Raw genomic sequence first — 24,928 nt, 5'->3', positions numbered from 1 at the left:
TAAAGATAAACTCTGTAAAAGAGGATGAGGACCTTGGGTAATTCAGTGAGAGCAACATAAAAATAAGATTTCCCCCTACAGATGTAGAGTGGCTGGAGGAAGCTGGCAGAACTGCTTTTAGATGCAGCTTCTATGTCCTAAATTAAAATAGGCAATCAGCTTCTGTCTCCAACACTCATTCTTGGCATACTTTCAAGCAAACATGATCCATTAATTAGGATTTGCACAAATGTATTTTCACACATGGTAAAGATGGGTGCCTAACCAAAAGCTGCTAGGTGCTCTACTACCGCTTATTGAAATGAAATAGGCAGAATTAGCCAGCAGCAGCTTATTGCCAGCTGCCAACAAAACCAAACCTGCTACAGGAGGTAACACAAACATTCACTCCCCTACAGCTTCTGGGGGGTTTCACCCCATCCAGCTGCACCTCCAGCTGTCGCCTCCCCAAAGGAATGATTTCCACTGCACAATGCCCTGAAAATCAGCAGATCAGGGCACTTGCCTACTGGGATAAGGAGGATTGCTTTGTTTTGTAGTGTCAGTAGGAGCAGAGCAGCCAAGACTCAGGCATCCAAACTCCTCATGAAATTATCATCTGGAAAAGGAGTGGAAAGGCTCAAAAACTGCTGGTGAATTAGTTGCTTTTGGTGTGTGTGTGAGAGAGAGAAAATAGCCAGGGGCCTTAATTCACACGTGGACTACGGTATATTTTACTTTTAAAAGCAAAGCCCTTTTCCAATTTATAGCTATTTTAAATAATTACTTAGCTCACACCAGCAAGGGAATCAGCTGGCATAGTGGATTAGCATATTAAGATACAGCTTTATGTGTCGACCCTGTCTCCCCTCAGTGCCACAAGCCTGAGTCCTCAGCAGGGACTTCAACTGATGAAGTGATAGCAGCAGGTTTCCAGATCTCCAGCACGCTGTGTGGGCTGCTCTTCTGCAATGAGGGCAGCTGCCCTGGGAAACTGATTTTCATAGATGTAAAAGCCAGAAAGGAACACTTTAATCATTTAGCCTGACTTGATTTTACTTGGTAATTCCTGCCTCAAGCCCTGTCACTTGTAGCTGAGATAGAACACATCTGCTGACTAACGCTGATTTAAAGACCAAAAGCAACAGAAAATGCATCCCATCCTGTGGCATGCTGTTGCAATCATTGTTGCTATTTGCATCTTGTTTGCAGTTTGAACTGTGTTGATTTTTAACCCCCAGCTACTGTATTTTGCCTTGCTGGCACCAGTGGCACTGTGTAGAGTGTCAGCCAACCTTAATGTCGGCTCCCTGACATCCCTGAAGGGAAATCTGGGAAGAGCCAATTCACAGCAATCCTCTGCTTGGTGACTTCTTATGTCTTCAGATGTGGTTGTAATGGTTTCATTTTGCTTGCTCTCAGCCATCTCTTGCTTTTCAAGGCTTCAGAGAGGGATTTTGGAAGGGTAGGAAATGCTAGGATATTGTCTTGCATAGGTGTTGAACAACTTCTCTAATGATGCACTTATGTCCATGAGTTAAGAGGCTCCATCCAGATGAAGATTATCTGTGGATTTAGAGCTCCTGGAACTATGTTTAGTCACTGAATACTTTTGGTATTATGTGTAGTTCAGATAAAAACAACAGATGACAAGATTTAGTCATTTTTTTGTTACTTGACTGTGTCTTTTTTTCTTCTTCTCTTACACAGAATTTGACTACTGGATCTGATTGCAGGTTGTGATGTCTTACAATGTGACAAAAATTGATAATCTGAATAATTTCACACATTTTTTGGGAAAATTCAATACAGTAGTCAAGGGAGGTATTCCATCAAAGGAGTATTAAACCTGACCTGGGATTATATTGTATCAAGATTTCTGGAGCTCACTTCCAAGTTTTAGAGAGACCACTAAACTCTGGATTTGGCAGTGGCAAGCAGATGGCAAAAGACATCTTTATGTGAAATGAAACCCATGTATGTTTATTTTTGGCCATCTTAAAGGGGTTGCTTCAGGCCTGCAGCAGCTTGTCAGAATAACAGGCAGAAAAAGAAAGAAACCTTCCTTCTGCTTTAAAGCTAACTTTATAATATGTTAATTGTGATATATTGAAAACAACATGAGGAAGTGAACAGCAACCAAAAGTAGTGTTTTTTACTTCTGGATAAATCCTATTGCTATGCTAGAGTAACAAAATCTGTGGCTAATATTATATGTAAAATGGATAGGGTATAAAAATCTGAAGGAACACCTGTCTAGCAGAATCTCAATTCCACTAACATTTATTTTCTTTTTTTTTTTTTTTCAATTTTCCAGAAATTTTGATAATTAAAAAGGATTGGTTATGTATCATGCAGAAACAAAAAGTATCTTCACCCTTCAGGGGACAGTGGGATTAATATAATGTGGATAAAATAACACATTCAAATTTTCCAGACAGATCCAAACATATTTGAGCTGGATGGAGGTTCTGCATGATCCTGAGGTGGAGAATGTGCACAACACCACTACTTTCCATCTGGTTAGTCAGGAGGAGGCTTTTGGTGAATGTAACCACTCCCTGTGAGGCAGCTAACAGCAATCAACTTGACAAGTGATGTGATGCTTGGGTTTGCAGCTGGGAAGGTGTCAACTGGAAACAGAATGGGATTGACAGCAGAGATTAATGAAGACCTGAAAGATGGAAACACAGCATAAAGATTAGGCCTGGATGACAGCATATAAGTGAACTAGAAATAAAGTTAATGTGAGAATATTGATCTGGGTAATCCTACTTAGCTGGTTACATCTGAGTGACAGATTCTGAAATAATTGGCCACAGAAGGCAGTGGCAATACTTACTCCATGGACAGAGCGAAGGCATTGCAGTACATCTGAAGTGAAAGCAAAGAAGTAATAGCATAGCCTCATAGCTCTCAAACCAGCATGAAAATCTTTCCTACCTTTGAAGTACGAAGTACATTACTTGCAGTTAGATTCTGGCAACAAAATTATTCTTCATCAGTGAAAGCTAAGCATCCATGCCACAGCAAAATAAGTTCTGCAGATCAGTTTGTGATCAAAAGTGAAGGAATGGCTACCAGAAAAAAAATCATTCTTAACTACACTATGTTTATAAGGAAACCGGTCCTATACATAGCTTTCTGTTACAGTAACTGCGACCAGCCTTCATTTGGTCACCAGCAAATCTTTTGTGCAGCTGACACTCCTTCAAAGAGGTGTTGCTGAAATCAATATACGTGTGTCAGGGGAACTATAAATAATGAAACACCTGATGCTCTGCAAAGTTAACGCTTTCTCCATATACCACGTATTCCAGGCTGAATATCCATGGTGACCCCAGCCAGTAAGGCTGTAGACAGACATCCTTTCTTAGATCCAGCTGCAATAGTTGAAGATATTAGTGCTTCCTCACCCCACAGTTTTGCCAGAAAGCTAATTTATATGGGATCTCTCTCTAATCCAGCGTAGGAAAAAAAAAAAAAATCACTGGGCTTAACGGAAATAATTGTTTCAATGTTACTTAAACTAATCTTTGTCCTTAAAAGTAAACCCCCAGAGGATCAAGGAACACCACCTGGTAGGCAGAAATGGAAGCGTGGTGCCTGCTGGCTGAAAGGCAGTAACAAGCAGCTGAGACCATATTGCCTTCAAACAGCACAGGAATTAACTTCATTGACAGACTTTTTTTTAAATTTTATTTGCTTTGGCTCTGTCTGGAGCAGTTCATGCACTCTCTGCCCTAAGCTGGCTGCTACTGCCCATCAAATGAGGGCTGGAATTGATCCTGTAGTGCTCCCACCCTGCATCAGTCCCAAGTCAGCTGGTTTGGCTTATACTGCTGCTGCTGAAGATGGTTTGTAGTAAGCCAACAAGCTGCAGAAAAGGAAATAGTCATGCTGCTTTACCACCTCAGCCATCTATGTCTTTAGCGTGGGAGGGTCACATCTTAAGCTGCCACAGCTGTTGTGTGGGGAAGACAATGTCTGTAGGTAGAATTAACTCTAATAATGATGGATCTTCATGGTTGTAGTAACAATAACTCTGTTTCAGTGATCTTTTGTGCTCTGGTATCACACCACAGCAAATACTGATTTACAAATACAGACTGATTAAATTTGAACAGCTGATACAGCTATCACCTTCTGGTTTCCTTCCTTGCTCAGTTCCTGGAGGTTGCTTCCCTGCTACAAGAACGATGAATTGGCATTTGGAGCTGCTCTGGGAGCACCAGAGTTCACTGCTGTGTATAGTGGAGTATAGCCACGGCCAGGTAGGGCTGCCTGAAGAGGCACGGCTGGAAACTTCAGTGGTTTAAAGTGAATTCACATGCTTTTCACCTGCCAGAGTCAGAGGCGGCCACCTCCAGGAAAGAGATGGGAAGACAGCTGGAGAACTAACCATCACTGCTATCTGAGCATGCTGTCTCACGAACAGACGACCCCTTCTAAACTGGAACACACTGGTATTTAGCATGCTCTAAATAGCATCTCTTGCCTTCAAACAAGGTTATGCTCCTGTCCACTTTTTACAGTATAAGGCTTGGGAGATCTGAGGAACTGGCAAGTGTCTTCACTATGACAGTGATCTGTTGAGGACATAGGAGGTAGCTAGGGCACTAAAAGTTTTCACCCTTTCTTCCTTCAGGATGTCACCATGGCAGCTTCCCTCCATGTCTTATGTGATGCCACTTCTCTTTTTCCTGTAGGTCAGCATGCCACTGAGAAGACAGGGAACAGCAGGGTAACTAAATACACCCAGGAGACAGCAAACATCTCCTCAAGATTTAGAAACTTCTGTTTGTGATTTGTGTAAGAAAAGGAATGAGGTCATGAACATGGCACAAGAGAGTGAAGGAAAAAGCTTAAGAAGGGAATGGAGGAAAGAAGAAAATGCTCAGAGAAGGCAGACGAAGAAGGTGGAGGAACACTTTCAAGGTAAAGCTCATGCTCACAGTAGACAGAACATCTGTAGTGTCCCAAAGATGTGGTATTTCTGGAAATATGCTGTAGTTGGGCAGTGGTTTTATATGACTTGTTATAAAACTGCTCAAGTGCCCTGGTCTCACAAAATACTTGAATACTGCCAGAACCACAGATAACTATGTCCTTCTTTTTTTCCCTTGCTATCTTCATGCATGCTGTATCTGAATACAGAACTTTGCTCTTTAGGTACTGGCTGACCTTGGTGACAGCAGGTTTTGTTTAGTGAATATTTAGTTTTTGTTTTTCAGTGAATATGCATGATTGAACATGATTCACATGTTTTCTTAGTGACTGCATAGCCTGCATGAGACATGGCTGTTTTTCCAAACTTGTTGTGATTCAGTGGAATCCAGGCATTTCCATATTGAACATCTGTGACTTGGGGAGGATCCATGTGTTTTCTCAATGTGTATGAATGGAACTGGCAAGGGCCTCAATGTTTCCTTCTTGCTTCTATGCTTGTAATTATCACAGTATATAAATATACAGAGACTTTCTCAGAATGTGTCTAATAAGATCTGACAAAATCTAGCTTTTGCTCAGTCTTGTCTGTCTACATAAGAAGTCAGATCTAGCGGATATGATCTTGTGTGTCTCCTCTCCCATGCCTGCAGACACACATGTGCACTATGACCCCTAGACTTAATTTAGAACCTAATTCTCCCTCTTACCTGCATGTATGGAACCATTAGGTTCTAAACAGTGTTAGAAAAAACACTTCTCTTCCCCTTCTCCTCTCCTGTGTGGATACATCAAGGGCTGTTACAGCAGCTTTTCCCCCCTCCTCAGGGAATGAGTGCTCTGGCACTTGGGTAGTCCTTCCCCAACTTGGAAAAGTGGCAAAGAGCAAAACAGCTGTCCTCCCAAGTGCTCCTTCAGAGGAGAGGACCGAGCTACAGTAACTCCTCCTGCTACTTTATTGTCTTCGCCCTGATTTTACTTGTCTGTCCTAGCATGAATTTACTTTTCTCTGACCGATTGCCAGATTCTTGCCAGAAAGGTGAAATTAAGTGTGGTAAAGGACCAGTGGGAATAGTAAGAGACTGTTGAAGTATTGTACTTAACTTCCATGGAAAGATGGATGGTTGGTAGTTAGCATTTATATGATGCTGTATATTCTCAGTGTCACTGAAGAAACACTAATTCATCCTTAGACCAGTACCAGTTAGAAACGGGAGTCAGGAAAGTGAAAAAGGAAGAAAATCTGAGTCTTGCCGAGGCTGATGGAAGTTTCTACTTAAAGCTTATTTCTGGTAAATGCTTCCCTGCCATGCTGAGCACTATTTGCTAACCTAATGCTAGGATAAGCAGCAAGCTCTTTCAAGGAAAAGGAGAACCAGAATATGAAGGTGAGAAAAATCCTTGCTGAATTGAGCAAACCCGTTTATCCTCACAGATTTCTGTCTCATTTAAATTCTTCACGAGGCATGCCTCTGCATCCACAGGCGGTCCCCGTGCTGCTCACCGCGTTCCCCCATCAGCAGCTAAGCCAGGTGGTTCCCCGAGGAATCAATTTCGGCAAAGACCTTTCCAACTTCAGCGTGGCCCTAGAGCAGCGCCACGCTCTCCAAACCCTGCGCGACATGTCCGCGCGTGGGAGCCGCCAGTCCCCGGCCACAGGGAGGGCGGGCGGCGGCGCTGCGGTGGGCGGTGGGGCCCGGCGGGGCGGGGGCTGCGCGGGGCGGTGGCGGCGGGGGGGAGCCGCCCTCCCCGCCCCCTCGCACAGCCTTGTCCTTCCCAGCACCGGCAGCATACACGATTTCCTCCCGTGGCGGCGGGGCGAAGCCACCTGCCCGGCGGCGGCGGGGAGCGGCGCAGGCTGCCCGCGATGCCCGTTTAGCGGCGGAGCATGGCGCGGCGGCTGCGGGGCGGCAGGTGCCGGGGCGGGCGAGGCGGCGGTGGTCCCTCGATGGGGCGGGCGCTGGCGCTGCTGGTGCCGCTGTGGCTGTGGGCGGCGGGCCGCGGTTCGGCGGCGGTGTATAACCTTAGTCTGTCGGTGGACGAGGGGCTGCCGGCCGAGACGCTGGTGGGGGACATCCGTGCGGGACTGCCGGCGGGCGCGGAGCCTCCGGGGGGCTTCCTGCTGTCGGAGGGGAGCGGCGAGTCGGCGGTCCTGGCGGACTTCCACGTCCAGCCGGAGACGGGCATCATCCGCACGGCGCGGCGGCTGGACCGGGAGCGGCGGGCACGCTACAGCTTCGCGGCGGCCACGCTGCGCGGCGAAGTGGTTCAGGTGGACATCGCCGTCACCGACGTGAACGACCACCCGCCAAGCTTCCCGCGGGACTGCCTGCAGCTCAACATCTCTGAGCTCAGCCCGCCCGGCAGCGCCTTCCGCCTCCCGGCCGCCCGCGACCCCGACGCCGGCTGCTTCGGCACGCAGGGCTATGCGCTGCTGGAGGAGAGCGGCGCGGCGGGGGAGCCGCCACTCTTCCAGCTGCGCTACGGAAGGCCGGAGCCGCTGGAACTGGTGCTGCTGCGGCGGCTGGACCGCGAGCGGGCAGACGCGCACCGGTTGGTGGTGGAGGCGTGGGACGGCGGCAGCCCGCGGCGTCGCGGCCGCCTGCGGGTGTCAGTGCGGGTGCTGGACGAGAACGACAACGCGCCCGCCTTCAGCCGCGACGAGTACCAGGCGCGGCTGCGGGAGGACGCGCCGCCGGGCACAGCCGTCTGCCGCTTGCGTGCCACCGACCCCGACCTGGGGGCCAACGGCGAGGTGCGCTACGCCATCAACCGCCGGCAGAGCGACCCCGACGGCTACTTCGCGGTGGAGGAGCGCAGCGGCGTCCTGCGCCTCCGTCGCCCGCTGGACCGCGAGGCGCGGGCCCTGCACCGGCTGGTCGTGGAGGCAAGGGACGGCGGCGCCCAGCCCGAGGTCTCCAGCGCCCTCGTCTCTGTGGCCGTGCTGGACGTGAACGACAACCGCCCCGTCATCCGCCTGCTCTACCTCACCGAGACCGGCGGCGCGCAGATCTCCGAGGGGGCGCGGACCGGCGACTACGTGGCACGCGTCTCCGTCTCGGACCCCGACGAGGAGACGGAGGGTGCGGAGGGCGGCGGCGGCATCGCGCTGGCCCTGCTGGGCGGCGACGGCGCCTTCGCCCTGCGGCCTGCCGGTGCCGGCGTCTTCTTCCTCTGCGTGGCGGGGCCGCTGGACCGTGAGAGCCGCGACCTCTACGAGCTGCGGCTGGTGGCCACGGACGGCGGCGCGCCGCCGCTCTCCGCCGAGGAGCCGCTGCTGCTGCGCGTCGCCGACCTCAACGACGAGGCGCCCGCCTTCCCGCAGCCCCACTACCGCGCCGCCGTCTCCGAGGCCGCCTCCCCCGGCACCGCCGTGCTCCGCCTCAGCGCCTCCGACGCCGACGAGCCGGGGTCGCCCAACGCCGAGGTGCGGTACGCGCTGGAGGGCGAACCGGCCGCGCTGACCCTGCTGCGCATCGACGCGCGGAGCGGCGCCGTCAGCACGCGCGCCCGCCTGGACCGGGAGCGGCAGGCGGCGCTGGAGCTGCGCGTGGTGGCGCGGGACGGCGGGCGCCCGCCGCGCGCCACCGCCTGCCGCTTGACCGTCCGCGTGGAGGACGCCAACGACAACGAGCCCCGCTTCGAGCGGCCGGTGTACCGCGGGCGCGCGCCCGAGCACGCGCCGCCCGGCCGCTGCCCCCTGCAGGTGAGGAGCGGCCCGGCCCCGGGCGCCCGGGCGGTGCGCTGGTTGTGCCGCGGGGGGCGGGTGGGTGGGTGGCGGGCCCGGGCGGGGCCTTCGGCGAGGAGCGCCGGCGCCGCTGGACGGGCCCCTGTGTCAGCCCCCTGCCCTTTGGGCTGCTCTCCGTCAGTACAGCGGCTCATGGCGTGGCCGCTGCTATTTCGCAGAATCCCAGAATGTTAGGGATTGGAAGGGACCTCAAAAGATCATCTAGTCCAATCCCCCTGCCGGAGCAGGAACACCTAGATGAGGCTACACAGGAAGGTGTCCAGGCGGGTTTTGAATGTCTCCAGAGTAGGAGACTCCACAACCGCCCTGGGCAGCCTGTTCCAGTGCTCTGTCACCCTCACTGTGAAGAAGTTTCTACTCAAATTTAAACTGAACCTCCTGTGTTCCAGTTCATACCCATTGCCCCTTGTCTTATCATTGGTTGTCACCGAGAAGAGCCTGGCTCCACCCTCGTGATACTCACCCTTTACACATTTATATACATTAATCAGGTCACACCTCAGTCTTCTCCAAGCTAAAGAGACCCAGCTCCCTCAGCCTTTCCTCATAAGGAAGATGCTCCACTCCCTCAATCATCTTTGTTGCCCTGTGCTGGACTCTCTCCAGCAGTTCCCTGTCCTTCTTGAACTGAGGAGCCCAGAACTGGACACAATTTACCCTTTTGATTGAATGCTAGAGTGCAATCAGTGGGGCTCAGTTGATCAGCGCATTCGTACATACTGTAATCTTCACAAGTGCCCTTAAAAATATATTCCTTATCCCGTAAAACTTGTAGCATGGATAATGAGCACAGAAGCTCTGAGAGAATCATGTTATCAGCCCGTGTGACATCCCAGAGGGAGTGAAACTGCGTGTGATATTTTTGAGGACTTGAGGTGGTCCTTAGGGTTAAATCAGTAAGACCCGTCTGTGGGGGCAAGTGTGACCCATGCTAAAGCAGAGAGAAGGCCAGGCGATGTAACACAGAGGGACCTGAAACTGAAAAGCGCTTTGGGGGTTTTGTAATATTTCCAGAGCTTTCTGCTGATGAAGAGAATCAATTCACTCTGCCTTCACAGAAACTGATCAATGCTAACAGAAAAAGTGTTCAGCTTCTCCATCAAGAACCCCTTTCGTCTTTGCAAGTGAGGTTGAATTGAGGCTTTGCAAGGCCAGGAGTTACCAGACAGCCTTTTTGCTTTTAGCTTGGAAGGACATAACAGGATTTATACATTTGAACTGAGCAAAGTCTTTTCCACCAGTAGAATATTCACAGCAGTTGATCCTAGGTGGAGGTGCAAATGTTTCAGGTTTTGTGCAGAAACTTGTATGAATATGGGGGAAAACTGTGCTTAAAGAGGAGACCTGGGAAGAGGTGCATTGTGTTTTCTCAGTCATTTTATTTTATTTTATTAGGAGCCATTGATGGTGTTTTGGGTCTAAGAGTCATTTATTTAAACAAAAGCTCACGAAGGTCTAATAAAATCAATTTATAAAAAGTTTGGGAAAGTTGAGCCCATAGAGCTTTTTATTTCATATCCCAAACTGAAAAGAAAATCCAATCGCTGTGATTTCTGTTTCCTCCATCCCCGAGGTAAAACTAAAACAAAAAAAACCTCTACACCGGTGGCTCCAGAAAAGCCCAGAAGAAAGTTAAGAAGGTGATTTTAAAAGTTCACCTTCTCCCGGGCGGAGCAAGGGGCCTCAGGGCGGCGTCCGTGGTGCTGAAACACAGCGGGACAGACAGAAGCCGTCAGGGTGCAGTGGCACTGCCTGCTGACGCAGCTGGAGTCAGTGAATAGCGTTTTTTTTTTTTCCATTTAATTAGACAGAAGCATCCTGAAGGATTCCGGAATTGTTTTAAAGAAAATAAGGGGTGTTTGTGTTTTTTGTTTTTTAATTGTAGGTTTCGACGTACTAAATAGTGCAGACTTTCTAGCCTGTTAAAGGTATCACGTACTGTCAATATAATCTATGGTGTACTGAATTTTGAAAGCGTCACTGTGCTGCCATAATCCCCTTCTTTTAGAGAGAAGAAAAAAGTAGGTCCTTGTGGCTGAATGATCAAACCTGGCGTATTAAAGCCAGAGGTGGATAAGAATGAGGCACAAGAGGCATGTGTAGGAGGAATAGCAGATGAGCATCCCATGATGTTTCTATGTGCAGATCAATCCCGGATCATCACAGTGATGTCCATGTTTAATGCTGTGTTATATAGTAGGCTTAATAGAATAGTTTGGGTTGGAAAGGACCTTTAAGGTCTTCTAGTCCAACCCCCATATAGGTTTAAGCTTTAAACACAGCTGCCTTTTAAAATTATACTCTTCCAATTTTTTTCCCACCTGTTTTTCTTTTAGGCACCTATTATGAGCAGAAAAAGCAGGTGGCTTAATTTGTGTTGCTCCAGGAGTTGCAGCCAGTGATAAGAATGAAGAAAATAGTTCTTGGTCTGGCCAAGCGATTTTTCAGGGTCTGTAGTCCTGTCTCTAACTGGGCTCTGGAACTTAAGAGGAGCATGGAAAGGAGGTAGCCACAGACTGTGTTATTGCTGCTCCTGGAGAACTAGAAATGAGCAAAGACACTGAAGAGCTCACGTCACTGAACTTCCTCTGCTTCACAACCTGGGGGGCAGTAGGAGAGGACTGTGGTTGTTTATCACACTGAGACTGGTATTTGTGCTCTGTTTTATGTTCGTATCACAATCATAGTAGCTGAAAGTCTGCTAAACCTGCAAGCAGAGCAGCTCTTGCAGTAGTGCCTCATGAAAATCTGTGCTTGGAGAACTGACTGATGATGAACCATTGCTTTATAGATCGTGTGTCTAGAGCCTCCTGCCCTAGTGCTTTGCTTGTAGCTCTGCCCAGCCACTCAGTACCGGGCAATTTATTCCCTGGTGTTCTTGACTGTGTGTTGATAGTAGGAGATTTCTTTCCTTCTGGGAAACCTTTTACTCCTGATGTGATTATAGTTTAGGTTATCTTCATTCACCCCCTACTCCCCACAAATCTAGCCTGTATTGTGGGCTAGATTTATGACGCAGATCACCTTGCACATAAGCCTGTGTTTTAATGGTTTCTCCTACTCTATAGAATTAACTGGTTAGAAGAATTAACTGTGCGCTTAGGAGACACAGAGTTTTCAGCAGCTTCTGGAAACACTTCCTTATTCCAGGCATGTGTATGGCCGTTCCTGTGTTGACAAAAGTCTGTTCCTTCCCATGAAGATTGTGCAGTGAGGGAGAATCCGTATCCTGAAAAATAACTGGAATTTGTTTGCATCAGCTAAGATAGGAAAGAAATGTGGCAATGTAATAATTACATCACTATGGAAAATAACAGGTAGAGATCAGAAGTCTGGGCAGACGAATGAGAGAAAGTCTAAATGAAGAAAAGGGAAAATCAATGGGAAAGTAATGGGTTATTGGACATTACAAAATACAGCAAAGGTATGCAGTGAAACACTTGAGCAGCTCTTTAAAGACACTGACAGCATTGATCACATTTTTGTCTCTTTTTGGATACTGACCTTCTGGTTTATTGCAGGTCATTATAGACTAAGATTTATGGTTCACTGATGGGATGAATAAAAAGAAGTAAAACTGAAAAAGATAAAGGCACAGGGAGGTAACGGTCAACAGAGTTGGAGAGAAATTAGTAGACCAATGCCATTCACAGTAACAGAAGTGGAAGAAGCGGAAGTGCTCTGTGTGATATGATGTCAGCAGATGTTTTTGTAATGCTTGATTTTTGCAGATGTATGGCCATTGCTGTTTCTTCAGGTAGAAGTACTTTATGTCATTTCTGAGTGGTCACTGCCCTTATGGGTGACCTTTCTTACTCAGTATTAATATGAACTTTCAGGATAATATGAATTGATTTCCTGAAGATCTTCAGCATGACCTAGAAAGGAGATAAGATGGAGGAAAGAGTGTGAACACCTCAGGTTTTCTCCTGTTTTTCTTACTACACTTTTCATCCCATTCTCAAGGACTAATGTGATTCCGAATGCCTGTGGACTGTTGAGTGATGGTGATGATTATGTCCTAGTTGTGCACTCCTTGCTGTCAGCTTGCCAATTTTAAGTGGTAAATCCACATTATGATGGTTACACCTCTGTGGCCTAGGAGTGAGGAGCATGACAAAGCATCTCTCTTCTGAGCCATTCTCTTGATCCTATGAATGAGTTAAGCAATAAAGCTTTGCCACAGACCTGCCTTGCTACCACAAATTTTATTTTCAAGCTTCTTTAGGTGATTGCAGTGCTTCTCAATATTTCTCAATATTTTCAGTCTTACAGCTGAAGCAGCAATATGTTGTATTTGTGTCTCTGTCATTCAGTGGGCTAAAACTTGATCTAAAGAAAAATAATTCAGCACATCAGGTTGGCACCAGTTTTTCTTGTGTTGAACCTTTTACTGTGATGGGGTGGAAATGCCCCAGTTCTGTTTCATATCCCCCAGGGACTCCTGCATGAAAGAGCATTTCTCCCTTATTGGGCTTTGCAGAGCTTATAGTTAGAAAGAGATGTGGTGACTGTGGCAGCTTTCAGCTAAACCCATATTTGAACTTAATGAAGATATTTATTTTGTTTTAAATAGTATAGTACATTCTGTATATGTTTGGGGCTTGTGTGTTAAACTTGCTTCCACTGCCGGAATATGCTGTAGCTTGTAAGGTCTGTGACACAAATATCATTCATTTTATACTGCACGTGTATTCTTATGAAAGGTATAATGAGTTACCTACCTGTAATTGCATCCTGAAGAGAAAATAAATTTTCATGAATTAGTGACAGTCATGTCAATAGGGGTTTTTATATATTAATTTTCTTTTATGGTTTATTAGAAAATATGTGTTTATTGGCTTTAGAGTAATCTCTGGCAGAACAGAGGAAGAGAAAAAAACCCCATATGTTGTCTGTCAAATGATAAAGACCCATATACATTCCACTGTTATGACAACTTGCACTTTTCTGGTCCATTAAGGAGGCTGTTTTAACTCACTGGCTAGAGCTCCTCATTTCCTTTTATTTAAAAATAACAGACTTTCTGATGCTGAGATTGTGGGAGGTTTGTAAATGCAATAACAGCAAAGAAAGATTCTGTTTACAGCCCTTAAAGCTAACCTACGTATACCAGAAATTATGGAATAATAAACCTGTGGGGTTTTAAAAAATAAAACTTATCTGTATAATATATGTAAGCAGGATACATGGGTTTTGAGGATTTTTAAAAGTGCTTAGAATACCTGAGAGTTGTTCATTCTTACTTGATATACACATTTTTAAGAGGTACTTGCAGAAAAAGAGAGTACTAAAAAAGACATTTTAACATGCATCTTTTCCTATCTTTTCTCTGTTTTCTGCAAAAGAAAAAATAAAACTAAGAGGAGAAGAGGCATGGAGGATGCATCCCTGCTGTGACAGGTGGCAGCTTAGAGACTCTAATCTGTCATAGAGCTGCTGAGCAGGTAGCTGTATTGGCTGCAGACTGCATTTTTCTTCCTTGCTTTCCCTGAATGCTGAAGCAAGGAGCTAAAAGGACAGTCCTTTCTCTGATGGTTTTGGTTCTGGATCATTTAGTCCACACTGCAGTTACTGAAGCAAGAAATCAAGCCAGTAAACTAGGTTCACATAAGTTATAAAAAGCTGTAAAGTCCAGCTCTTCCTAGTTAGAGGAAAGACTAAAAGAAGCTCGAAGAGATCCGGCCATTCCTTTGTTGGCTTCTTGAGCTTTCCAGGTCTACTCTTCACTACAGCCAATTTCAATAAGTCAGCTGCAGAAAATACTTACTTTGTTGACTTAGAATGCTACTATGTTTTAAAACTAATAGAACTGACAACAGGAAGACCAAACCCCAGACTGAACCACAATGAAATTTATCATCTAAGCTATAATTACAATGCAATACTATTTATTTGTTCATCCAATTCATATTATTATTATTTTACTGGGTCTGAAACCATTTAATGTCATCATTTGTGTTAGGTATATGATTTTGTAGCAACTACTTTTTTTCTAAATTCACAACAAATATCCCTTTGTACTCCAGTAGCCATTTAGTAGATTCTCAATAGATTATAATAGCTTTGTGGCTATAAAATAACTTTTCACGGCTATGCACAACTTTTTGTAATCTATTAATATGTAACTTTAGAAGTAGGTGGTCTGGGCTCAGAGGTTAATAAAAGTCTCTTTGAATCTCTGTCGTAGTCTGCTGATTGCAGTGCTGAGCTGGTTGCATGAAAGAAAACCAAAAAAGATCAGAAACCAAAATATGTTAAATTAATAGTATTTCTACATATTCTTTTGCTTAAGGATTCTAGTTATGGTGCCCTTCTAGGTTTTAGCAACAGGAAACCTATTCAGTTTAGTAATTGAAATGTTTATAAGAATGAGAGTCTGTTACTTAATGCAGTCTTTTCAGTGCCAGCATCCAATACCAAATGGATGCTTTGTAGAGGTATGAAGCTCTGATCCTGAAAATGCAAGGATGTGAGAAATGGGAGGTGGAAGCCTTTGACTTTTGCTGCTTTTAGTTTGCAGTTGCTCTTAAACGTTCAGTATCCAACACCTACAAAAAACAGATCTCTGGAGGTAATTCACCCCCCCGCCCACATACTGAATCTCCAGCTGTTTGCTAAATAAACCCACCACTTAGGAAACATGAAACAATGAAACATCAAAACCATTATTGACATGGAAACATTTGGCTTTTATTTGAGATTTAAAACTATGTGAAAGTTTGAGAACAAAAACTTTTTTTTTTAATTACTGGAGAAAATGACCTTTTTACACAGTTCTCAGAGGTCTTTTGATTGATGTCAGCAAGCTGGGTCTGGTAAGAGAGGAAGTTTGAAGGCTTCTGCGTGGCTAAGTCCGAAATTGTCTGCACACTTTGGTCTATAGCCATGATGAGAATAGAGACATGCATAATAAAGGTATTGTTGTTAAAGAAATAAGATGTATCCCTAGCTTTGCGGTAGTGGAAAAGGAGTAATGATATTGCGTAGTCTTAATCATGTGCTTTATATTGCAGACATCTCTGTATTAAAGTATTAGCTAAAAGACTACTCAGAGCATCATTGTCAAACATAGAGTCCTTGAAAACAACTTTGTCTGCCAAGTTTGTAGAGTTTTATGCAGCATAACTAAAAAACATTCAGTTAAGTGTCCAGCAAGTGTTCGTTCATAGCGACTGACCTTCTGGAGTAATGATTGTGAACTATTTTTTTAGATGGAAGGCATTCTAATTCAGAAATCGAGTGGTTTTCCTGGTGTTCACCTTTATACAAAAAGCTGACTTCAGCAGTTGTGTTATAATACACTTGAGCAAATTATTAGTAATCTGTAAATGGCTGGGTATGGCCCGTTTGTTCTTTTATCAAATATTAATGTCAGTTTGTCGTCTATAGATTTTCATAAATTGCTAGGTAAGCAGAAGCCTTAGTCTTTCCTGGAAGGTTTTAAAGCATTAAGAAATGGATGAGTTAGGAATCTCATAAGTTCTAACTTGCTATGCAAACAGATTGACACATTGAAGAATTTTACTTTGTTGCTCAATTCATTCTTGAAAACAAACTTCTAATTGCATGCTGAAAAAACATAAATGACTAACAGAGTTTACATTTATCTTTTAAAATGCATGAGTTTGATTTAGAACCTAGTCAGAAGCTTTATGGGCTTCAGTCAGCATAGCTTGGAGAAACTTCTGCAGTGCGTTAATGATAGTCTGAGCAATCCCTATTCCACATGCAGTGTAAAACAGTAATATGAACAGTGCTGTAGTGAGGAGTGGGGCTCTATGTCCCACTGATTTATCCAAATCCTGCTGCAGGTGTCAACAGTATGGAGGCACAGCTATCAGCTGACAAAAAGTCGGGGAAAGTGTCACACAACTTACTTGGCACAGGAGTTCCACCAAAGAGCCCATGTGTGTATTGTGTTGGACCAATAACGCATCCAGCCCCAGCTCCCGTTTCTCAGAGACACTAAAAGTGCATGCCTGGGATGCATGTCTAAGAACAGTGCAAACATATATGAAACATTCCGTAATGGAGTCTTGATCTCCAACCGTTTTCAGCTCATGGACATCCCAAGCAAGATAGGGTTTCTATGTATTTGTAACCCTGAGTGGATTTTTTTCAGAGAAACCTACCTAACTCTCAGCTTTTCCCAAATGTTGCAAGCTACAATGTACTGTGGCAAGGGGTGTTTCCATCAGCTACCTGCTCTGTGAGCAATCACCACTTTGCTTTGAATCTGGACACAGAGAATGATCGGTCCCTACTACTGATGATTTCACACTTCTGTTATATCACCTCTGCATCTCATTTCCTGTTAGCTGGAAAAAAATAAAAAAACCTTAGGATTTGGGCAATAGCTTGTCCTGAATGCTGAAATGTGCCACTGGTGGAAGTATAAAATTAAACCTTGTTTACAAAGGTGATATAGTAGAAGAAAGTTCACATTTTATAGAATCTGTTAGAAAATAGTACCATTGCTGTCAGTCTACATAGAAAGTTTACTAATCTGTGTGAAAGGGTGTTTCTTTTAGAAGAAGTAATAATTTTTTAAAATACTACTTATAAATCACAGTTCATTCAATCAATTCTAAACTCGTTGAGGCTCCTCTATAAGAAGTTGTACAGAATCAGGAGCTTTTAAGTTTCATTGGCACTTAGATGAAATAATTCTTCTCTGATGAATGTAGAATTGCAAGGGATTACGTCATGCCCAGAGAGCATGTCCAGTGTTGGTGTATATAGCATTGCAACAGAAGATGTGCAGATACTTCTTACCTTTTTGTACTGAACTGCTCTCCTATAGAAATTTGTATATATAATTTTATTTATATATGTATATATAAATCTGCAGCAGATTAAACAGTTGTATCCTATCTAACACATACATGACCAAATGTAGTAACTATCAGCATTTACAGTAACTGCTATGGCACTCTAATGCAGAAGAGATATTTGTAAGGACCTGTGTGTGGGCTGGCTATGCTTGGATGTAAAATCTCTGCCAGGTCCTCCTGCTGATTACTTGGTTAGGGTTTTCAGGGTAGATGCAGGGACTGTGTACTAAAGTTGGTGGATTGCTGATGAAATTGTGCCCTGTACAAAGTCAATTCCTGTTCCTCACTTTGTACCATTTAAATTGAATAGTGTAAAGTTTTAACTAGGCTTTCTTTGCATGGGTAAACTTGACAGTACAACCCAAAGTTTCGTTCTTTATAGAATCATTTAGGTTGTAAAAGACCTTTAAGATCATAAAGTCCAACCACAAACCTAACACTGCCAAGTCCGCCACTAAACCATGTCCTTAAGCACCACATCTACACATCTTTTAAATACCTCCATGGATAGTGACTCCACCACTTCCCTGGGCAGCCTGTTTCAGTGCTTGACAGCACTTTCTGGGAATAAAATTTTCCTAATATCCAATCTAAACCTTGCCTTGCGCAACTTGAGGATGTTTTCTCTTGTCCTATCACTTGTTACTTGGGAAAAGAGACCAACACCCTCCATGCTACAACCTCCTTTCAGGTAGTTGTAGATAGCGATAAGGTCTCCCCTCAGCCTCCTTTTCTCCAGGCTGAACAGCCACAGCTCCCTCAACTGCTCCTCATCAGACTTGTGCTCCAGACCCCTCACCAGCTTCGCTGCCCTTCTCTGAACTCTCTCCAGCACCTCAATGACTTTCTTGTAGTGAGGGGCCCAAAACAGTATTTGAGGTGGGATGTCACCAATGCCAAGTACAAGGGGACGATCACTTATCTAGTCCTGCTTGTAGAATCATGGAGGCATCTGACAGGGAGAGTTGGCAGAACATGTTTTAAAGAACAATGCTTATGTTGCAACACTTTTTGTGCCTATTTCCTCACTTCCACAAGCTTCCTATTGATACGTATATTACTCTAGATGGATGAAATCTATGGACTTTGAAGTAGTGCTTTGTTTAGAAGTGGGTTTTGTTCTGTAAGGGAAAGTACAGCATTAGAGATTCTGTCTCTTCCTATCTTTTGCACTATACAAAAACCAGCATTACATTTATGCCAGACTTTACTAGCTCTGTTTCCTGCTGGATATTACTTAAAAAGAAAAATCAGGATACTGCCATGCCTATTTACTTGTACTCACAGGCTGCACTGTTCTAAGCATAAAACTGTTGCCTTGCTCACAATGTTTTCTATTATAAAAGCAGATGTATTAACTTCCAGCCTTGACAGATGTCTCAGTCTCCTACAATGACCTTGTGGGACTCTTGTGTAAAGTGTTTTTGTCTCCTTTTCCCCTCCCCATCCCCAGCTACTACCCTCATGCAGCGAATTAGGTTGTCATGCTTATGTCTGCTCCACTTCCACTGGCTTGTGCCTGCATCTGGCACTGGGAAAGGGGTAACAGGAAGGGCAATTTTTAAACTAATGTCTGACTAAACGTATGTGAGACGAACAACTTGTATATGCCCTGGGGTTTTTGTTTGTTTGTTTGTTTTGTTTTTGTTTTGTTTTTAACAGTTACAAACAAAGCCATATGATTTAATGCAGTGTCCAAGGAACTGGATGTATCTTACCAGTCAGAGAAACTGCTGGAGATGACTGCACTCAACCTCTGGTGCATTACCTTTTGTTTTCAAATGTGTAAAAGCCCAATAAAAACAGTTTTGAATTATAGATTCAGTTTTTCCTGATATGTTTTGTAGTTGCTTTGAATTCTGAACTCATGTCCAGCCATACCAGAGTAATGATTTACTAAAGCCTTTTCTCCCTAGTGTCCTTCTGCAGTGTGACTGTGTTGATAATAGACCTGTTGTTTGTATGAAACTGTGTTTTCTCAAAGGTCATTTTCAAAGTCACAGATATATTGATACCTTTATCTCTGCTTCTGTAAACAAATGGGGTTATATGTTAAACATTCTCCGTAGATATGTAGGCACCTAATTATTTTTACTGAGGAATACGTTATTAATATTTTGACAGGTAATTGCCTTGGACATTTATCCAGTTTGATTCTGTAAGAAATTCTCTACATTTTTATTAATTAGCTAATTTTATGGATGCGTTTCAGTTTGGAACACCACGACGATGCATAATGACATCTCTGTAGAACTGGTGCTGTGCCTGTACATGGGCACAGACTCAATAAAGCATGTCTGTAGTTCTCAAACGATTTTCAATTGTCTTAAGTTGCTTACAAATGGAGGAGAATAAGCTCTTTAAGACAAGGATTATCCCTTTGTTAATGCTTATGCTGTACATTGACCATAAATGCATGCCATATAGATAGGTTTTTTGGTGTACTATTAGAAAGTATGTTAATCTTAAGAAAGTATTGACACAGAATTTAAATTTTACAATTTGCAGTTACATTTGGGGGAAGGGGAGCAGTAACCTGAATGTACCAACTCATCACTTGCTCAGTTTTCAACAGGTTGGTTCTCATTTTGACTGTTTTGTCTGCTGTACTGTTACCCCTGCTCAGGAAGACATCAAATAAAATTTATTTTTACAGCATTTTGAGAGATGAATTCAGTGGAAGCATTTCAGATTTCTTGGGGCATAGTGTGCTTACAGCTGTAGTTACTCTAGTGTAGCTTTACAGTGCCATTAGTACCAAGGGTCAGTCGATGTTTGGAGCCCCATCAGGATCCAGTCTTCAGCTCATGGTACAAAAATAGGATAGGGCAAAAATTTCTCAAATTGAAAATTGGCTGTTTAACTTGCAGCATAAGGTTCACTAATGCTCATTTTTAAAACTGACCCAACCTGGTAGTTCCTGCCTGCCTTCTGCTCTGTGTTGATCTATAAACCTGTGCAAAGTAAGTGTAAAATGCTGCCATATGGTAATACTATACAACGACATCACGCCAGTTGATAGTTGCACAAGTTGTGGGGCAGTGGGGAACTGGAAGGCTCTTTTCAAAAAAGCTTTTGTTGTACAAGCACATAGGGAGCTTAGGAACATAAGCTGCGATGACATCAGCCACAACTTGTTCTTTGGGGGTTTTCAGGTTCTCTGGATTTTGAAAATCCCAACTAATTTAATGTGTGTCTTTGAGTTTCTGGGGGGAAGAGAGAGCAGTGTATTCATGATGCTGTAGGAGCAAGGGGATGAAATAAAATCCAGTACAAACGTGACCTGCTTTCCCAGAGCAAAGAACTACTTCTGAATGTAACATATGTTAAAGCAATATCTGCTGCCATCATCAGTGATAGTAGAATAATTATTTTCCCGCATAGTTTAATTTGAAAACAAAGTCACAACTTAAAAAAAATTCTGTTAGATTTATGTTTGTATAATTTTTAAAGGATCCAAGAGAGCATTTCATTCTTGTTTTAAAAAGAAGGAAAGCAAACCCCCATATATTTGGCCTCTCTTGTTTGTTTGTTTGCTCCCTTTTGTTACTATTAAAGTAAAACTCCATATCCTGGAATTTGTTTCTTCTTTTCTTTTTTTAGCTGTCTTTGAAGTTGATGTCTTTAGCAATAACTTTGGCAGTGCTGCAGTCTAAAATTATTTTGCTCTGATACCAGGCTGCTTTTGTTGTTCTCCTTCCATTGAAAAAATCAAACCACAAATCTCTTAGGTTTGTATTTGCAATTAAAGAAATTGAGTTTAAATTTTCATGGAACTAATCAATTTATTTATTTATTTTTTAAAATCTCCGTTTGTGCCTGTATCTGAGGAAGGAGAAAAGACCTAACAGTTGAAACACGCTTTTTGAGAGACTGACTGCTTTTAATTTTCAGAGATATTTGTCTGAAGTTGTTTGCAGGAAGGACCCATGCCAATACTTGGGAGTTAGACAAGAACACGTGTTACATTTCCAGAACCCTGCAGCTGCAGGACACAAGTTGTCCTGCAGTTTCTAAAACTCTGTTGTTGAAATTCCATGTTGAAAAACAGTTATGTTTCTTGGGAGACTTTTGATGTCTGTTGTATCTTATTGGAGACAACTGGAAGTGTACTTTTTGAGACTTTGATTTTATGATATTATTCTTACTAGTTGCTTATAATGGAAACCTTGTTTTAGACCTATGAGCAAGCATTAAGACGTGGTTACTTTTCCTAGAAAGTACGGATGAAAATAAGAAACATTGCTGGGGTTATCAGGTGCAAATCTCAGTACCTGCCATCCCCAAGGGCTCCTAGTGACTACACCTCTCCTTGCCCACCCCACTTTTCTGGGAAGCAGAGCAGAACTGCTGTGCCTTCTGAAATCAAGTCTCTAGCTCTAGCTGGACCTCTGGAGATGTTTAGGCCACTTACAGGCTCATACATGCAGTCATATCTTGCAGTTAATCCTGCTTGGCGGCTCATGAAACTCTTTTCTAACACCAGCGTGGTCTGGGTTTTGCCCCATTGCTCTGGCCAGGAGGTTGTCCCACAAGCAGGTACTTTGGTTAGAAACTATCTTCTCAATTTCAGCTTCCATGTCCAGTTTAACCATTTGTTCTTGTGAAAGTGGCACTGAACTTGAACGAGAGGGCTGGGAAAAATATTTACTATCTATAAATACATCAGGAAGAAAATTGTGTCAGTCTCTTTTTAAGTTACCACATCAAACTCTTCAGTTCTTGTCTACAAGGTAGGCTTATTGCTCTATTCCTTATTCTCTCTCTGCCCCATCATCTGTACTCAGTATTTTCCAAATGAGATCTGAAAAGTTATTGGCACAGGAAGGAATGTTAATACTTAACTAGTAATATCTCACCAAAATCAGTTTGCATGTATCTATTTTCAGGCTGGATTACTTTGACTTACAGTCATACATTATTTTTTTTTTTTTCCCCTCCTCTTCAGTTTCCGATAAATAAATTCCCAGTTTACAGCAAAAAAAAATATTAGTTTGTTGATATGTAATTTCATATTTTGTCATTTCCTTGTTATTGCTTCAGTCCTTTATTTCTCCTTTATAAAGATCCTCTTGATCGTCTACATTGACAGGGCTTTCTAGTTATTGAAAGCGGTGGTATTGAAGTGGTGGTGTTTGTTTTTTTTTTCCTGATTAATGAATAGGTTTTCAATACAAGCTGTCTATCAATACAACCAACCCATTTGTTACTTCCCTTTTTCAGGACGCCTTGTTTTCATTTTTTCTTTGCCTATTTTTTTTACCATATGATTCTTTGACTAATAGCTCTGTTGTGTGTACCAAATAAAAATGTAAAGAAATATTATTTCCATTGGGTGCTTTATAAATCTGTATCAACTAGATCTCTTATGCTTTTTTTGTCTAGGAAAATCTGTTACTGATATGCTTGGAATAAAATGTTTTATTCTTTGAAACTTGTTCTGAAATCTGTACATGTTTAGGTCAGGCTGATAAGATTATGGTGTCAACATTCAGTTATTCTGCTTTTCCAAAGGCAATCCCTCCATTTGAGATATCAAGAGAGATGGTTTTGTTAAGACCGAGAATGGCTATGGCTGCAAGCTTGTAGTTTTATTTGTCAGTTCTTTAATATTAAGTTTTAGGTAAGGTGCCACTTAGCTGTTTGAATTTTAACTTTAAGATGCATAACTTCCATTCCTGTATTCTCATTCTAGTTATGATGGCCACCATCATCGCCAATGGCAGAGATGAGGAAAGTGGTCCTTCAGCTCTCACACAATGACTAATTTTAACAGTATACTATCTTCTCACCTTAGCACACACATTTCTGCTTAGCCTCTGCTGTTCAGGAGTACCTATATATTTTTAACGTGACTGACTGAAGTCCTAGACTTCTGTCATCTGCAAAATCCTTCCTTTATTTGTGTTTGTTAATGGTTCCTTTAATTTCTAATCTTATGTATTTATAATTTTAAAATGTTCAGATACAGGGTAACTTTTATTTATTCTTCTGTTTAATTTACACTTATGTTATAATTACATGGTCTAAAGTATTTATGTCCAATGGATTTATTATTTTAGTTGATTTGTGAGTCTCTGAGATGTTAAAGCTCCTCATAAAGGAGTGATACCTAGTGATACTCTTTCTCCAAGAGCATTATAATTCTCTCTGTATATATTCAAATGTAACCCTGGGTCCAAGGAGGCCTATACGAGGTACTCAGGTTTATTACATGCGATGCTGGGGAAAAAAATCCAAGAAACAACATATCCTCTGAGCATTAGCTCAGCACTTCAACACTTCACAGCTGTTAAAATCTCACCTTCTTACTCTGAGGACTAACCTTCTATGTTTCTCTTGGCTCGTAGACTCACACATGAATTCATTCTGTTGTTTGTTTGTTTTTTAGTAACATACAGGTTAACTGGGTCGCTAGTGGAGTTCCTCTGGTGGGACATTTCCACTGGCTGATTTACTTCATTAGGCCATACATTCTTTAAGCCCCTGGAATCTGAACCTCCATGTGGTCTCTAAGCACCTTCTGGAGATATCAAAAAGCTTTCAAGCGACTGTTAGGATTCAGCCCAATTTCTCTTGGCTTCTGCGCCTTCCAGTGTTTCTTCATAACAAAGCTTTTCTCATATTTGTTCTTATGTGAATCTTATGTGTCTCCAATTAAATAAGACCCCATCTTCTTTCTCCTCTCTGAAAATTCCTGAGATTGCCCCCTATTTAGGCTCTTCTTTCAAGTCTTTTTAAGCTTATGTTTTATCTACTGTTAGTGAATTTTTCTTGCTTGAGTATTCTGTGCTCTCTCCACTTCCTCCTTGTGGACAAGCAGGAGAAAACCCATTTCTGACTTTAATCAGTCTCACCCAGTGAAGTGATTGTTACTCTTAATGGCCTGTTAATCCTGTCTGGTTTGGCTGGTATGGTTGGAAATGGTGTGTATGAGATTTACACATGATGAAAAAACAGTATTTATAAAACAAATTCTGAATGTCAGACAAAGTTTATGAGTCGTTTACAGGGAAGATTCCTGGACTGTCACAGTGAGTGTGGATATTCTCACTGCGCACTATGAAAACTGCTTTTCTTGGGTGGAATTGTTAATGAAGCCTCCAGAAAAAACTGAAGAGGCAGTCATCTGTCATATTTCTCATCCTAATTTTAAAAATGCTTTAGAAAATTCTGGGCTTCTGATTATTTTGAATATATGCAATCCCTTTTAGAATTAGTAATTATTGAATTAAATAAGAGGCATCCCTAAAAAGCAATAAATATGAACTGTGACTGGGGAGAATTAACATCTCAGTCCTATACCTCTTGCATCTGTGAAGTTCTTAAGTGTGAGTAGGAGATCTTTGGTGGCTCTAATTCACCCTAATTTTGTTCACAACTTTGCTGTTGCATGTACCCAGTGGGAGAAGACCCA

The 24,928-nt window shown here is 43.1% G+C and overlaps 1 protein-coding gene across 1 annotated transcript in view; it reads left to right on the top strand.

The window, feature by feature from the left end:
* Window positions 1-6,814: 6,814 nt before the first annotated feature.
* Window positions 6,815-24,928, top strand: part of DCHS2 (dachsous cadherin-related 2) — a gene marked incomplete at its 5' end in the record, with an annotated part of 116,479 nt that continues 98,365 nt past the window's right edge. The window contains one exon of the mRNA XM_082050547.1: window positions 6,815-8,632. Within this exon, the coding sequence (XP_081906673.1) occupies window positions 6,815-8,632 (1,818 nt within the window). The remainder of the gene's footprint in view (window positions 8,633-24,928) is intronic.

Source organism: Streptopelia decaocto, assembly GCF_964273445.1.
Source record: "Streptopelia decaocto genome assembly, chromosome: 4".
In the NCBI taxonomy this organism is placed as follows: Eukaryota; Metazoa; Chordata; class Aves; order Columbiformes; family Columbidae; genus Streptopelia; species Streptopelia decaocto.
Note: the sequence above shows the minus strand (reverse complement) of the source record. Positions and strands in the feature narration are given on the sequence as shown.